Source organism: Micrasema longulum, unplaced genomic scaffold (genome assembly GCF_059751315.1).
Source record: "Micrasema longulum isolate JH-2025_06_02 unplaced genomic scaffold, ASM5975131v1 h1tg000595l, whole genome shotgun sequence".
NCBI classification, from domain to species: domain Eukaryota; kingdom Metazoa; phylum Arthropoda; class Insecta; order Trichoptera; family Brachycentridae; genus Micrasema; species Micrasema longulum.
This window is the reverse complement of record NW_028277791.1, coordinates 986668-1005315: the sequence shown is the minus strand read 5'-3', so window position 1 is coordinate 1005315 and position 18648 is coordinate 986668. Positions and strand designations below refer to the sequence as shown.

Here is an 18648-nt window from a genome sequence, read left to right as displayed (position 1 = left end):
ACGTTTTATGTCACAAACCTAAACTTGTTCCTAAATCTGTTTGTGAATTTTTCTCTTAAGTTTGCTCGCCATTCTACTAATAAGAAGATATATACTACATTTAGCATGGCGTTAAAAATTGCATTACTGGAATTCAATTGTACCTGTAAACAATACCCTTGTCTAATACCTAAAGGAATTTCCAATTGAATTCTCAACAGAGAAAGACTAAGCCAATACAGTTACTGGATCTACGGTTTCCTACTACAATATTTGATCCATGTTTGTATTTGCAAAACGAAGAAGAGCCGCAGGGTGCAGGGAATAATGGAGACGATCCTGGAAGAGGCCAGGGACCACAACGGGCTGAATGTGAAAGACAATCGTAAGGAATAAAAAAACTTAAGTGGCTTTAATATAATTTGATAATTAAATAAAATCAAATGTGATTAAAGCATGTAATTTTTTATAAAATAAAAACTGTTTTCAAATTAGAACTAAATTCAAACTAAGCACTAATTAAATTTAATAAAAAAAATAATAATTTCAAATACGGCCTTAGGTGAATAACAAAAGTTCTGTGAACAAATCTATTTACAAAAAACTAAATATAAAGCCTATATAACTCTGTATTAAAGACAAATAAGGGAAGTAAAATAATGGTACGAGTATATAATATATTATGGTAAACAATGAATTGGGTTGTGGTCCCGTGGTAGTGTTTTGGACTCACGGCTCAGAGCTACGTGGTTCAAATCCAACTCTACCCCAACTTTATTCCCATTTTTTAAAAGTGAGTAGTTTACAACTCGTTGAAAATGGTCCTAAAAATTAAATATTTGGGTAAATCATAAGAATGCAAATATTTATTTTTTCATTAAATATATATATATATATATATATATATAAATATATATTGTATTTAAGCACGTGATCAATCTTATGTTTTTACAAAATGTTTTGCATTGATGTATTTTTTTTTCAAAGAACATAAAGTGTGATATTCCATCGATTATTTAAGATCTTTATTTGTTGCAATGGAGAAAAAAAACATTTTTGAGAAGATAATATGGAAGTCCAGGTATTTACCGGGCTTATGATCTGTCACTTTATGGTTTAAGTGGCAATTTTACATACTCAACTCTTTCTTTTGTTGACTTTTGAGAAGAAGAGATGAAACCTTTTTCATGTGGGTGAGATTCATTCGGCCAAACTATTTCACTCACTAGGCAACGCCTGAAAACAATTTTCCAATATTTATACTTCTTATACGAGTTAGTTTAATCAGCAACGTTTTGATTGTATCCAAATATTAGAAGACAAGCTGGATTGTCTTTCTAGGAAGTAATTTACATCTTAATAAATTGTAATAATAAAACTTTATGCGCATCTTTTTTATGATAATCAAAATGCAGTTTCACTTTGAAATATCAGTAGAAAAACTAAATCTATCTAAATTAATCCCCTGTTGGGAAATCCTGCTTGTCTTACAAAAATACAACTTGTCACACTCAAAACGTTATTTATTATTTGACAAACTAAATGAAAATTAATTAAAATATGTAAATTTTTTACAAATTTCAAAAGGTTTTACTATTTTTGCCTGTGTATTTTCAATAATAAATCTATATCTGCTTATCTATATTCATCTAACTTCCCATTTCCTAGCGCACTCCACGCAACAATGATAACGCGTATAGTGTCTGTCATAAACATTTCAAATCTAGTACACAAATCAACATACTACGAGTGAAGTGCTTTCAACATACAAGATCAACGACGGAGCTGTGTAAGCGTCTACCTAGACCGTCATCTCAAATACAAGCTTTGCCGGCGTCGCGAGACCACCAGTTTCTCCTCCAGTTTCCAGCATCACGCCACGCCTCAACATCAGCGAGTTGGTAGAGTTGCGCGACCTTCCTACCTCAACTTTATAGTCCACTCTCTAAATCATCCTTTTTCACACCTCGTCTACTTCTCAAAACTATTTAAATAATACATTTGTATTTCCCGTTCACTAGGGATGGAAGGACCGAGAAAGATATTGAAACAGGGTGAACGGTGCACTGAAGTCTACCTTGCCAATCAAATGTTTATTGTGGGAGGCAAAACTAGCAGTTCACAATCGAGTTCTACTGCCAACCCTTTTGTATTGGAGTGAAATATGGAATAAGAGCCAGAATCACAGACTCTAGATGGACCAAAAAATTCCTGCAATGGCGACCCAGAACGGGTAGAAGAAGTGTCGGCAGGCCTCAGACAAGGTGGTCTGATGACATAAGACGAGTAGCAGGAAGTGGTTAGATGCGGTTGGCTCAGGATAGGGAAATATGGAGACCAAAGGGGGAGGCCTATGGTCAACATTGGACAAGAGACGGCTGATGATGATAATGATGATGATGGAATAAGAACAATAATTATGAAAGTAGGTCAAATTCTGTCAAAATTCGATCTCTCAGGTGGATATGTGAAAAAACGATGAATGATAGGTGCACAAATGTCAAAACCCATGAATGATCCGTAACTCGAAAAAAAGATGCTGCATTGGTTTAAACAAGTAGAGCAAGTGGATTGCAAAAAAATGCTTAAATGTACCTACGACGCAAATGTCGATGGTTCCAAAAAACAAGGAAGACCGAGAAGACATCGCGCGAATAAGTGCATCGAATACTTGAAGATGGACATGTCAAGAGTAGGAATAATCGACGTGTATGCGTGATAAGTTATTTGGATGTAGAGTAAGCGAGGTTTTTATGCAAAGACAAAGTAATTTAGCGTTCTATCCTCTCTGTTTAACCCTACAGAAAGGCGTGATTGTTTATTTGTTTGTTGGTTTTGTTTGTATATTTGTCAGCCTCGTGGTGTAATGTTTAACGCGTTTGTCTACCATGCAAGAGTTCTCGGGTTCGGGGAAAAATCACGTTTTTTTATTTACATTCTTAAAGTAATAAATGTCTTTGAAATACTGTCCAGTAAAAAAAAAATATTTTGTTAATTATTAGTAGCATACAAAATTATTTTTTATTTGAAATTTTTAATTCCAAAAAATGTGATTCCATTGGCCACGCCTTTAATACGTCACGATTCGTGTTTGTTTGTTCCTGCCATTGAAATTTGTGTAGAAAAATTCCATGAATCTTAACGCCACAACAACCGAGGCCAAACACGTCGCGTTTTTCTTCTAACATATTTTTATTAAATTTCTTTTTTACATTTATGTATGAAAACATTTCTCTACAATATCCACATTGATTTTAAAAATACAATTAATTATTCTTAATCCATTTCTTGATATTCGTCAAATCTATATCAAGAATGTATTGACAATTTTCTGTTCAGGCGACTACGGAAGGAGGTCCCAACTGCCAACAGAATGCCCGTACGAGGTTCTCGCGTAACCTAAACTTCTTAATACCGAGAACGCGGACGATGTTTGCTTGGAGACACTTTTCATATATAGCTCCAAGAGTGTTCAACGTCTTGGATGAACATATAAAGTTCTCCAAAACAACGTCTATATTTAAGATGAAGATCCATAATTGGATTGTATCGAGGGGTAGAAATCACTGTATGAGATTGCTTCGGGAATAAATACATAACATCGCTGCTGTTTTCATTATTATCCATATACGTATATCGTATATGTGTACGTCATCACTGTCATACGAATTATTATATAAATTTTCTACATTCCATTTTTCGACATGTATAAATTTTTATTATTAAAATTTTTCTATTATTAATTTGAATATTGTTTTGATTACTTTGCATACAGATTACATGTATATTGTTTTGATATGTAAATTAATGTTTTTGATTTGTGTATCGAAGTCCCGACTTAACACGGAATTTCCTAGAAAGTCGGGACATAAAAAACATATAATTGTGTCTATGTAAAATGGTGTATTTTGTGAATAAATAAAATAAATCAATAAAATTTCAGGTAATCGTAGTATGTAATATTTCCCTATTCCCAATATGCTAGATATGAAATATTTATATTAAATGGATGTTTTCACACAATAATATTATCTTAATCTCTTGACTGGTACCTGAAGCGTATGGCTGATCATCTTACCTTCATTAAACAAAAATGATTAAGATACGCTATCAATTCAGTGTCCTATGCACCATTAGGTGCGGAGAGGGAACGATGATTTTTTGTACATATATATTATTCTTTTTCGTGCGACGTCGGATAAATTTTCTAAATAAAAATACAAGACTTACGGCATGTATTCATTACCGCGCCATACGTGTAAGAAATGGACATAAGACGTACTTGTTTTTGAACCGGAATATTATGAACAAAATTTTCTGTTATGCATTGAAGAGAATTTTTAAAATCTGCTGTTAATATTTGATATTTTATTCTACGTTATTCTTGATTTGTGAAAATATCCTATTCGTTTTTTACCGACAGTTATTAGGTTTTTATATGTTAAAATATTTTTTTATAAATATCAATAAATAGCTTTGTATTGCAAAAGCAGAATTAAGGTCAGTTATAATATATTTGTTAAGATAAATATTTAAAAAAATAATTAGACTTAAAATAGCTATGGTGCAAGCTTGGTTGAAGTACATTTTTGTCAAAGTAGGAAGATTGTTTTGATTTTTCTAATCATGCAAATAATTAAACTGCATTTTTTTACGATGCAACTACGATTTTGTATTTGTATTGTGAAAGTGAAACTACAAGTTGATGTTCAGTTAACCGAACCGAAAAAAACATTTGTTTGAAATAGAGGGGTTTTCAGGGGTAAGCAAGATTTTCTTTACCCTTCACGTATCTGCAGGTTAAGAAGATAATGGCTCAGGACGTTGTTGCCTTGGGAGTCCCTTTATAGGTTTTGTTACTCCTTACACAGAAGTGAGGGAAGCCCTTTATAGGTTCTTCCATCCCCTGCACACAAGTCTTAGTGCATCGTCCCAGGGGTGCATTTATATTTGTGTAAGAAGTTTCAGCCCTTAGGCAGACAAATGTTTGAAAGAAGGTGCTTATCTTTCTGATAAATCTTACCTTTGTAAAAGTGTGAACATTTTTCGATAAAATTTTTGCGTTGATTAAACTTTTATGCGAAATACATGAAGCACCTTTAAAAAACATTTTAAAGAATAATATTGATGTTAAACATTATTAAAATAAAGTGTTTTTGTTTTAATTGTTAAAAATTAATACTTTTGTCTGCTATTTATCTATTTTCCGTCCAGAATCTTAATCTCAAAAAATACGTTTTGAGACTAGGATTTAAATGCTAAAAAAAAGTACTAATAAAGCACATATGAGGGGTGCTATTTGCAAACCCGGCAAAATCCAATTTTCTTTATTTTGAGCCAATCGCAATAAACTGATTCAACACTAAACTTCAACTTTTTTTTAAAACTTCAATTTTTTTTTATAATCAGTTAATATTTTATACGTAAGCAGTGGTGACATAAGCATGATTATGTCAAGAAACAGTAGTGAAATAATAAATTTAAATTATACATTCCGACTGAACAATACTCTAGTAGAGGTTGCCATGTTTGCAACAAACCCGACAATTTATAAGTCAATTTATTACAAATAAAGCCGTATTGTCAACGGAAAATGTTTAGATTATTGTTAAAGTTTTAATTCTGAACAAGTTTCAGTTAATATCTCACTTTTTTTAGATTTTGGATTTTGCCGGGTTTGCAAGTAGTACCCTCATACATATTGTATACACATATGTATGTATACATAAACACATATGCACGAGTATATATACATATATCGTTTATAACCGTGACTGGTTGGTTTAAAAAATAATCAAAAAATATGTACGTATATCTGGCATGGATCTAAATGGGTGAATGTAATACTTAATCATTTCCTTCGCAACATTTTGTAGAGGGTCGATGTCAATAGAAAAAACAATATAACTATTTTATTTACCCATATTTAAATGTGATTGTATTTTTAATAAATCACGTCAAACAGTTTATTATAACTTCACTAAATGGCTGAAACAATCAGTGGCATTTAAGTACAGGGTAAATGTCGCTGTATGTACAGCAAAGTTTGCGGGGGAGCTTTTTAAACTAGCTTATTGGTAACAAATTTGAATGTTATCTTAGAATTAACATTAAGTACGTAAACCTTAGAATAAAATAGGTAGAGCTGTACGAATTATATAGTTTTTCTTCTCATATTTGGTTTTTCTATGTTATTATTTAAGGCAATTTTTATGCAAGTTACATGTATTTTTTTGACCAAATAGTATCCTTAAATTATACTACATCAACCAATTGTTTTATTGAAATGTTAATAATAGAATAAATGTTTCCTAATTTTTGTCTCTTCTCCCAACCTTCAGTAGACCTTAAAATTTTTTATTATTTTATGGACGAGTAATATATTTTTTCTAGAATAATTAACATGTATTGTAATTTACGACATTGACCTTTTTAGGCCTAAGCTACATGTATATTTGTATGTACCTGTTTTATCATAAGATGCATATTTTTAAAGTATTTTGAATAAAAACGGTTGAGATTGTTTTTACTATACTATTTGGTCAAACCGAAAAACAGTAAATGCATTTTTTTATTTAAACAAAAAGTAATTTGATTTATTTATCATATAATACACATTAAAGTAAATATTCTTAAAAAGTTGCTTTGACTGTCTACCTAGGATAAACAACCCATTTTTAAGACTGTCTTAATATAAAATAAATAATCAAAAACATATTTTTTAAAATATCTTTATTGTTCTACTTACTCGTACACTTTAAAAATAATAAGATCTGAAAAATTCAGTTATCTAAATAAATTACAATCTCACCCCTGTTTAGTTTTTCTTTTCTTTGTTGTAAAAAAAAGCAGTCACATAGTCAATCAAAAATCAATGCGATAAGAGAGAATATATTGCCGGCAAGCATAATCTAGTGCTCTTGAGATAATTTTAAATGACATTAATCCTAGGATTAACCCTTATTCTAAATCACCCAAGCCCGTGGAAACTCCGCACACTCTACTCGACCACTACAACAAACTTTATACGGAGGAGTAATTTGGAATGGATGTTTTGCAACAAGAAAACATATTAGACCGCGTAAGGACAGAAGCATACAAGAATTGAGATCTTTGCTGACCAAAAGTATCAAGAGACCATACGGGGACGGAGATAACTACTTGCCCATACAAACTTTGATCGTAAGCATTGACAGCTAGAGGCTCTTATTGAACTATTGCGACCTCTTCAATGGTATGGTCTCCTGGTAATGTTACCTTAAATAGTACTATAGTGAGTGAAGACGTTTCAAGTATGTTAAGACTGTTAAACCGAGTTTGATGGGAAAACTACTTGGAGTCCTCAATAGAAAATAACAATATTTAAGTTGTTTTATTTGTTGTAAATAGAATTTTGAGATAATTTGGATTAATGTGATGAATAAAATTCATTTTAAATTTTATTCAAACAGAATGCATATGTATCAATCGGGGTGTCATACTTTTTTAATTTGAAAAATAATCCAAAGTAAAACATCACCATTATCATAATTTCTGTTGCGCACCTTTTGTTGAGCAGTAGCAAACGGTGATTTAATATACATGTAAGCTATTGAAAAATATCAATTATTTGTAAATACATACTAATATAATGTAAGTTATATAAACTATAAATCGCTATTTTGTGGTGCAATAACTCTCATCTATAAAATCAACTGAAACGACGGAACTTTGTGATATATTAAATTGTGTAGCTATATTATCTTTATATAATTTACATAATTGTTTACAAAAAAAGGCACAATGAATTTAGTCAGCATTAGGTATTCTCATTCCGATTGAAATGTCAACTGGCACGATTTGTTCTAGAAATGAATAATGCCAAAAATGGCCGCGTCGAGCACCACGTGTTGCGTGTCATATGTCAAAAGTATAATCTCAGAGATAAATAGTCCCTAAGAAATAATATTTGAAATACTGTTTTTTAAATGGAGAATCTTAAGAAAAAATGTGTAATCTGCAAGTTTACTCTAGGAAAAAAATCCCACCACTGGGTTTAACATATTAAAAATATAGTATATATATTTGTATGAAGAAATAAGCTGGAGAAATTGACGTTAGCGCTAGGCGCGCTTTATTAATGTACTTCATAGTCCTAACGCTCCTATACCTGCGTGAAAATGTCAACGCTTATCAGTTCATGGTTTACCTCTTCGTTCTGATTCTTAAGGCACACTCTTAATACCCATCCATAATTCCTCTTTCTTCTCTAACTCATATAGTGTCTATGCAGCTCGACTGTGGAATAATCTCCCATCCACCATCAAAGATGTTACTACATTAAATAACGTCTGAAGAAACATCTCCCTTCCCTCCCTTAATCTCTCCTCCTTTTTTTCCCTTTTTTCTCTTTTTCCTTTTTCCGAAGACATAAAATCTACAAGGTTGAATACTTGTAGGTTATAGGTCTTCGAAAGAAAATTTTCTGCTCTACAAGATGTTGTATTTAATAACAAGCCTTCAAAATGGAATGTCAAGTGGACGAAAGTTAGCATTTTTAACACCTTTCTGTTCACGTTTAATCGAGAGAATAAAGAAGAAAATAAATAGGGATAATACATTTTTGACCATTGTTATCATTATTTTGAAAAAAAAATACAAATTTTTTGTTAACACCCGTACTTAAGGTAAAAGTTTTACTGTAAAACTTTAATGGCGGTTTGTAAGAAAAGCGTTTTTATTTAATACCGATCTTGGTAATTTACCTTCATTATTTTACAACATAAAATTCAACATGTTATTCTCCTTAAGATCCATGTTTTTACTTATGTTTGTTGTGTTTCTATAGTTTCATAAAATTGTTTTTGTTTATTTGGATACGTTTATTTATGTTAATTGTTTGTGTAAATACTTATTTCTGAATAAAAAAAAACAAAGGCATTGAGCAGATCCTGAGAGGTGGGGACGACGTGTTGGCCTCTGTACATACATCCTCCTCTCCCCTCCTCAATCTGCATAGAGTTTGTATTCCTTAGGAATATTTAAAATAAATTTCCTCTATGCCCAGCTGACAGAAAGTCCCCCAGGACTCTATAACAGCTGCGGGTGGATGGTGGGCTGAAGGATCCGCTCTCTCCTTTATTTTCTCGTTTGAACGCAAACAAAGGAGGTGTCAAAAATGCTCACTTTTGTACACTTGATATTTTTTTTGAAGGCAAAGGCCAAATAAAATTTTTCATAAACGGTAAAAACAAGTACAAAATCTTGTAGAACAAAAAAAAATTTTCGGATGATGTATAATTTTTTCAATTTTGTTTTCCTTTTGGTGCGTATTTTTTAAATTTTTAAAATAAAATGATAAAACTTATGTTTATACAAAATATTTAAATCTGATGTTATTATTAAATACATAAAAGTTTGGAATGAAATAACTTTCATATGAATCTAAAATATGTTTTTTACGTCATTATTACAGCCAGATAAAGTAAGCAGAATCAAAGTTAGTTTTATATAAATGGGTGAAATAAAAGAGACTATGAACAAAATGGATGTTCGGGATTAGAAACAAAAGCTGAAGATAGAACACTTCAGAAGAACTGCCTCAGATAAACAAAATGCGAGTAATAATACTTTTTAAGGCATTAACTAAAGATAAGAAGCGTATAGAAGAACAATGTTTGATTATGTCCAAATGCTTGCAGACTGGCTGGATTTCCTCCCTAGGGAGTTGTTCGTATTTAAATTTATTTCAACAGAGAGGGAAAAAGTTTTCGAGAAGGGAATATGGAAGTCTAGGCATTTACAGGGCTTATGACCTGTCATTGGCTGGTTTAAGTGGCCACTTTACACACTGTGTAACATTCACCATTCTGCCCATGTTTGAACATCCACATTTCCTCAACTCTTCCATCTGTTGACTTTTGTGAAGTAAAAGAGCTGAAACCTTTATCACGTGGGTGAGATTCATCCGGCTGAACCAAATCACCTACTAGGCAACGCCTGGAAACAATTTTCCAATTTTTATACTTCTTCTTTTACCAGGTAGTAATTCAACAATGTCAACAGATGGAAGAGTTGAGGAAATGTGGATGTTCAAACATGGGCAGAATGGTGAATGTTACACAGTGTGTAAAGTGGCCACTTAAACCAGCCAATGACAGGTCATAAGCCCTGTAAATGCCTAGACTTCCATATTCCCTTCTCGAAAACTTTTTCCCTCTCTGTTGAAATAAATTTAAATACGAACAACTCCCTAGGGAGGAAATCCAGCCAGTCTGCAAGCATTTGGACATAATCAAACATTGTTGAATTACTACCTGGTAAAAGAAGAAGTATAAAAATTGGAAAATTGTTTCCAGGCGTTGCCTAGTAGGTGATTTGGTTCAGCCGGATGAATCTCACCCACGTGATAAAGGTTTCAGCTCTTTTACTTCACAAAAGTCAACAGATGGAAGAGTTGAGGAAATGTGGATGTTCAAACATGGGCAGAATGGTGAATGTTACACAGTGTGTAAAGTGGCCACTTAAACCAGCCAATGACAGGTCATAAGCCCTGTAAATGCCTAGACTTCCATATTCCCTTCTCGAAAACTTTTTCCCTCTCTGTTGAAATAAATTTAAATACGAACAACTCCCTAGGGAGGAAATCCAGCCAGTCTGCAAGCATTTGGACATAATCAAACATTGTTGAATTACTACCTGGTAAAAGAAGAAGTATAAAAATTGGAAAATTGTTTCCAGGCGTTGCCTAGTAGGTGATTTGGTTCAGCCGGATGAATCTCACCCACGTGATAAAGGTTTCAGCTCTTTTACTTCACAAAAGTCAACAGATGGAAGAGTTGAGGAAATGTGGATGTTCAAACATGGGCAGAATGGTGAATGTTACACAGTGTGTAAAGTGGCCACTTAAACCAGCCAATGACAGGTCATAAGCCCTGTAAATGCCTAGACTTCCATATTCCCTTCTCGAAAACTTTTTCCCTCTCTGTTGAAATAAATTTAAATTCGTATAGAAGAAAATTAAATGTTTGAAAACGGTATCATATTAAATTGTCGTATTTAATTATATATCAGGTTAGAATTTCTATACTAACAGAAATATATTCTAATTTAATAATTTAAAAATCATGCATTGACTTTCTTAAATTTAATTTATTTTTAACAAAGAATGGATTTTGTCGTGATCGACATTGACAGACATGTAGGAGACCAAACAAGTTTACTTGAGAAAATTTCATCTAGTGGTGAAAATTGTGAATAAAAATGGATCAGCTAAATTCAGTACTTTTATTATTACAATTGCCAAGTAGAAAACTTAATTAATTCAATATTATTTATTAATTTTTGTTTATTTCATTTTACAATATGTACAAAGGAAATTTGCAACACTGGTACTAATTTGAAAGTATTAATTTGAAAGAAAATACATTTTTATGTTTTTTAAATAAGATATGTAGAAATAAAAAACAGGCTGCAATGCAAAAAAAATAGATCTTAAAATGAAAAAAATAAAAATATGTTTTTATTTGAATATATTTGTTTTAATGCTCTAAAAAAACATAAAGGGTGGCTAGCCTGTCGAGAAACATAATATTTGTAAATCTATTATCATATTCACCTTCATAAAATTGTACACCAAGTGCTTTATCTGTCTATCGAGAGTTACTTACCTAATTCTAGACTGTTAAAATATTTTTTTAATAAAATGGAAAAATAAATTAAAAACACAATTTTTAGAAAAAAGTCATAAACATAGTAAAAAACAAAGTAAAGGTAATATAAAAGACAAAGTAAGAAGTAATAAGAATCGATAAAATTTAAAAAAAATGTTTTAACGTATGTATACGTTATTGTTTCTTAATTAAATAAATAATTGATTAATAAAAATTCAATGTGAATTTATTTTGTAATACATTTACGGATTATGAACCCAGGAGTTTCAAAGTCAAATAAATAGCTATGACATTTTGACTTTAAGCAAAAAAAAGTATATTTACTGTTGACCATTTTATTTTCTAACAAACGCTTATCACACACATCAAACCAACAGTTTTCATGCCTTTTGTTGGATTGAAAATATTTGTAGCGATTTCAAAATCGCAGAAAAATCTTTGAATGTGCGCCATTTAAAATAATTTAGCATTACAAAGGAGAAGAAAAATCCTAAAAATTTATTCAGAAATATTTTAACTTTGAATTTTGTGATATTCATTCACGGTAGGGGTGGTTATTTAAATATACTTGGAGCCACGAATTTCCCAAAACGGGGTGACTCAACAAAAACTGTGCCGGGATATTGTCATCCCTCGGTACTCAAGCCGTTTCCTTGAAACTGGTAAAACTTTAAAGCAAATGAAAATTCACTTTACGCTCATAAATCCATTAGCGTGTACAAGGAGACCAGGAATTTAAAAAGGTTGCTTCATAAATTCAGAAAACATCTCAAATGCTTGAAGGCTGACCGTAATTTACTGCTTCACCGAATTATTTTTATATCAAAATTTGTAGTGAGGAAATTAACAGTCCTTTTTCAACAGAAATTTTAACTCGACTGTGTGAATATTGTTTTAGGTTTAAACACTAGCTTTGAATTTATTAAAATAAAGTGTATTGTTTTTTTCACAGATTAATTATTGTTATTATAATTTTAGCCAACAAATATCATCTTTAAGCTTTTACTTTTCAAATGACTGATTATTATGGAAAAAAAACGTTTTACTAATTCCCACGTATATGATTCTGAATAAAAATAAGTTTATTTTTTATTCAACGAAATATTTACCTACAACAAATAAGCAAAACCGGGTAATATCCAACAGAGAATGATCAATTTCTCAAATATCATCCAAATCTATACGGCACGGTAAAATAAGGGTGGATTGACATTTATAATATTATTTTGTATATATTCGTAATTTATTCAGCGATAACTGCCTTCTAAAAATACTGCAAAAGGAAATTGAGTGGGGATTAATTGGCCTCATGATGCACTGGTACCTGGCATTAAATAAATAAATGTAGTAAAAAAATATGTATTGTACAAATAATATCAATTTTTGATGGGCAGAACGGTAATTATTTATCATAATAAGTTAAGTCAACCGGGTTGTGGTCCCGTGGTGTTGCGGACTCACGGATTCTACTCTACCTCAATTTGATTTCCAATTTCAATTGTGAATTATTTATAACTGGTTTTAAATGGCACTACAAATGTAAGTATTTGTGTAATTTGTATTTTTCTTTAAACAAAATGTAAGAAATACAATATAATAAATTAATCTTGTATTTTTTTTTTTTTTTTTTTTTAAATTTTTGCGTTCTTATGATTTACCAAAATATAAAATTTTGAGGGCCGTTTTCATCGAGTTGTAAATAATTCACTATCAAAAAATGGTAATCAAGTTGGGGTAGAGTGGGATTCGAACCACGGATCTTTGAGCCGTGAGTCCGAGACACTAGCCACGAGACCACAACCTGATTTTAATCAATTAAATTAAATACACGTGTGGCGTTAAAGTAAATTGACTGAAGCGTAAAAGGTAGGTATAATATAGGATGTTTCTAAGCCGTTAAAGAATAGAGTTCTGTGTGAGAAACAGAACCAGAACCCTGGACGAGTATTGCCGACTCAATGGCTGTATTCAGATGAAAATCTTGAAAAAGAATATTAAGAGGAGATAACTCCGCTTCATTGTGTAGTAGTTTTTCATTTTTCCTGAACTGGAGCCTGGGCCTTGGTTACGATGAGAAGATAAGGACGTCATACCTTCACCCTGACGTTATAGTTGAAGACACATTTTCACAAGCGATTTCAAAGATACACCTTCAAGTTTTGGGTAGGTACATCGATATGAAACAATGCAAAACATGCGTCACGGTACACATATTTACGCACTAAAATGACATAGTTTCAGTATGAGGACATAGTTGAAAAAATAATTCTCCTTACCGATTCCAACACCACCACCAACAGGTCTAAAACCCCTCGATACGTTTACCTACGCATTAAAAGTGACAAAAAATTTATTTCACAGAGCAATTTCCCCTTTGTTACGATTTATTAAAAAATTAAACCGTTCTGAGGTTGGCACTTTTTTTCTTAAAAGCATATTAAAATATGAAGGAGAAGTAAGTAAATCTTAAGCCAAATTAAATTCCGACATAACTGTCAGTTTTGAAAATGAATGGCTTGATGCAGTGGCTAGACTGGCTAGATGCTGTCCTATGAACATACAAGAGTATCAAGCCGTTAACTGCCACTGTAAAAAAAGAATTGAATTATTTTGTTTTTTCCATCTATTTAACTATATTTCTGAATGTTTGAATCGAGAGCTGGCCTTGTAATCACTCAGTACATAAATACTCACGTTCGTTAAGTATACCGTCTAAGTAATTGTCAAAAATAATAATAAAAATCATGTTCATGCGAGCATTTTTTTCTTGAATTGGGATTAATTTGAGTTTATAATCGCTTTGAAGTGAGCGCTTTTTATCACAGAAGCCTATTTAAAATATTAATAATATTTATTTTTTTTATGAAGGAACACGGATTCAATTTTCAAGGTCGTTCAATGGTTGAATTCGATCATATGACATTGAGATGACAAGTCCGTAAAACAAACCAAAGTAGATAGAGAAAGAACAGAAATTAAGTGTACCGTCTCGATATGTACAGATGAAGATAGCGTTTATAATTAAGGCCCTAAAGCGTAGGACTAATCACATTACAGTCACGTAACAGATGATCGAAAAACGCTTCAATGTTTTGAGTATGTCCAAACAATTTATCCATTATGGCGGGAAACACCAACAACCGAAAAGTTAGCAGGTCTGAACCCTGTTTTAGCCCGCAACGCGTAGACCGTTGCAACGTCATCCTGGACGAGGCAACTAAACACCGCACTTCGAAAGTACTTTGCGTACATTGCGTCTTGACAGTTCGTTTTGCTTGGCCATCAGCTCTCCGCCAGTGCTCGCTATTGTAAATTCATTTTGTACAAAATAATAAGATGCAACTCGTTTGTAACTATTGTATAAACAACTTCAATTGTAATCCATCTTCCACATTAAACCTCAAATCAACTCACGCACACCCATCCTATAAATTGTGATGCCCGCCACACAGAGCTCTCCAGAGATGAAGAGCTGGAGGCCAGGAAACATGAACTGCCAAGATGAAATATGTTGATTACTTTCGATGTGTGGTGTTAAGTAGCCTTGTCCAGGCCAAAACAGGGTTCGGACGTTTGTTATTGCCTACCACACCATCAGTAAACAGTTCAGCTCCTCTATGTCACAAAAGCAAACAGATGGAAGAGTTGAGGAAATGTGAATTTAAAGCAAAGCAGAGAAGTGAATGTTACACAATGTGTGAAAAAGCTACCTAAATTAGCCAACCACAAGTCATACACCCTTTAAATGCATAGACTTCCCATCTCGAAAATGTTTTCCCTCTCCGTTGCAAATAAATTTAGAAATTCGCTGAACTTGGGTTACCAATGCTGTGACCTATGCACCACTGGGTGCAAAAAAGGAAACAATGATGATGATATCATGAGATTGTTACCAATTTTATTTTTTGTATTGTAGTATTTTTATTTCAAATTTTAAGTGTTTCTTTTATTTGAGCAGATTGCATTCCGTAGAAGTTCTCTTCATTAAAATAATGATAACGAACAAAGTCGCGCCATGAAAGCGTTCCCAACGTTAAAGCAAAAATCTCTTTGAAATTCTTAATGAAGTCCCTAGCTATAGATTTACGAATGGTAAACTATCAAGTTGTCTTTTTCCTAAGTGAAAAAGTTTTCTCCTTCAAAAATGATAACGTATAATTTACGGCACCTTTCCACACTTCTTGTCTCAGTATTATAAATTCACTTGGATTATAAAACCTTCACAGTTTGACAAAGAAAATAACACTTCGGCAATCTACACTGAAATTTTATGCAATTTAAGTTTGAAATTTGCACCCCCATATCCAGACGTACACTGTGGTATTTTGCAAATCAATCTAGCATTTTTCGTAGTATTTGCTCATGTAAATGTAAAATTTATGGTAGTGTCCTACCTCGTTAACAGAAGACCACTGTCGGTGATCCAAGGTGTGGCAAATTTATTACATTGCGAATAAATGTACGGAACTTTGCTGTGAAACACGAGAGAAACGGCAATGATGAATTAAATTGGCTGCATTCGAACAACATGCTCGAATTGATTTGCTGCACAACTGGGTTGACTTGGTTAAGCTGACTTGTTGGGCTGACTGCACTCTGTGGTCTCGTTATCGGCCACGTTTTTTCGTTTTTTATGTTTTCATGGTAGGAACAAAGTTAATGAACTACAAGACGTTGCTCTTACGTAGACGGTCGTTTTATGTGCAGTGTAAGTTTTTTAGTTTATTTGGTTCAGTTTTTTGTATAAATGCTTCTTCATGAAACTGTTGTAATAGGCTAAAGCCGTATATACCGGACATATCCAGAAAGTTAGAATACTATTTTTTTTTATAAATCTTTTTTTTTTTTACAGTTCATTGTTTGTATAAATATAAATTATTTTTCCACGTTGTCGCCTTACCGTTTTATGCAGGTTGTAAGTCGTGGCACAAGCTTTTTTATGCTTTCCTCATAGAACTCTCCCGCCATCTCCTTCGTCTACTTCAAGACCTCTAGTCTGAGTCTTCGGAAAAATAAAAAGATGAAAATCTGAAGGCCGAAGTCAGATGAGTATGCAGGATGGTCAAAATGTCCCAACCAAGCGAGTTCCAATGCGCCTTGATGGCTTTGGTGAGGAATCCTATGACAGCGCGCACCTCGCACTTGGCGGGATTTCTTGTTGACATCTTTCACAGAGTCGAACTTTACGAGACAAGTTTTGATACAAACGAGGATTGCTAGTGCTCGTTGTGTTCAAAAGAACCTTCACTACCAATCAGAGTTGCCAACTTTTGGAAAAAAAATCTCACAACACGAGAGCCAAGCAGTACTCTAAATTTCTGGATAAATAAATTGATGCTATTGGTCTTGCAGAATGTGTTGTTGTGTAGAACATAAAATAATTACTCGCTTTATCGGTCATTGTTATTTATTGAAGGTGAAATGTGACGCTTAAAAACAAACGTGGCCATCTCCACAGTTCATCAAACTGAGTAAATCAACTTTGTTTCTTTGAGCGATTAATATAAGCGCGGAGTTTTCGTTGTGCTATTTTAAAAATGTACTAAAATACGATTTTGATAGTGAGTTATAGTCACAACTCGTCAAAAAACTCGGAAATCGCATTTAAATTTTGGAGATGACAATGTTTATTTTCGACTGTCTTGATTTGATCAGATTTGAAATAAATCGCATTGGAGATGGACTGTTTTGTTTTGTACTATCATTCGTGTCTCTCCAAAAACCAACAGGGATGTGCTAAGATTAAAGTCACATTATAAAAAAAACATATATATTAAAATGAATGAAATAAAAATTAGATCTTTAGCAATAAGTAAAAGTATAACACTCTTGACAACGCAACATTAAAAAAATATAGGAATGTACTCGTATAAAAGAACAATCATTTAAATCTGATACATATTAAATGGTATTTTTAAAATGCAATTCAGTACGTTATCAACATTATCATTTTCCCATCAACACCTAGTGGTGCATAGAGAACTTGATTCTATGATTCTATAAGGCAAAATGATAAGTTTAACGCTTCACTTCTAGTCCAAGGACCGTGAAATATACAAAATAAACCCATTTTATTGATATAATTATCTCAATGTTGCCGAGAATTAAACCCAGTACTTTCTTTGCTTGTTAGGGTTTAACAGTACACAGAGCCATATATTTTTATTTTGCTTAGATACTGGGCTTTGCATTTATCTATATTTTTTGTTCTTCTTCTTTCGCTAGTTGATGTTTTGATTAATTGTAGCAGAAAATTGTTTTGCTGAATTTTGTTTGAATGCTTTTAAAAGAATTTGTGAAATTCTAAAATATTGCTTTACTTCAATTGGGTGCACTTAAAAGCATTTTTTTCGTTACCACATTTCGGTTTTATAGGTAATCTCGGAGCTGCGTCTCTGAAAATTTTTGTTCGAAATATTTTTTTGTTGAATAATATTGTAATTAATAATTTGATAAAAAACAGTCAAAGTTCACAATATGCACGTTAATTTAAAAGACTTTTTAACCAAGGATTATTTTTAATGTACCGTTTTATCAGTGGTAGGATTTTTTTAAAGTTTTGTATTTTTTTAATTACTCCTCTTGTGACGTCTCAAGTTCTCTTCCCCTTATCTTCGGTAAATTTTGATGATAAGTCAGTTAACTTACGATAAACCGGAAATATATCACAACATTCTTACCATGGGTTGATCCAAAAGAACTACTGACGTCGTTCAAAGTAGTTCGATTTAATAGAAAGATTTTTTATTATTTTTTCATTCATTTTAAAGAAACTTTTTTATATACAGTTTACCGTAGAGCTGAACTTTGTCATTAGGAAGTTCGGTTTCAAGCCTAAATTTACAAATTGGACTTAAGCAAGTCAAACTTTCTCTCAAATATCCATAAAAAAGTTAAGTATTATTTTTTTAAGTCAACAGATGGAAAAGTTGAGAAAATGTGGATGTTCAAACATAGGCAGAATGGTGAATATTATACAGAGTGTAAAATGGGCACTTAAACCAGCTAATGACTGGTC

General features: G+C 32.4%; 1 protein-coding gene across 1 annotated transcript in view; it reads right to left on the bottom strand.

Moving 5' to 3' along the window:
* LOC148280318 (uncharacterized) overlaps positions 1-16795 on the bottom strand; it is a 223049-nt gene extending 206254 nt beyond the window's left edge. The window contains exon 1 of the mRNA XM_088228569.1: positions 16708-16795. Coding sequence (XP_088084695.1) covers positions 16708-16795 — 88 coding nt within the window. The remainder of the gene's footprint in view (positions 1-16707) is intronic.
* Between the last annotated feature and the right edge of the window lie 1853 nt (positions 16796-18648).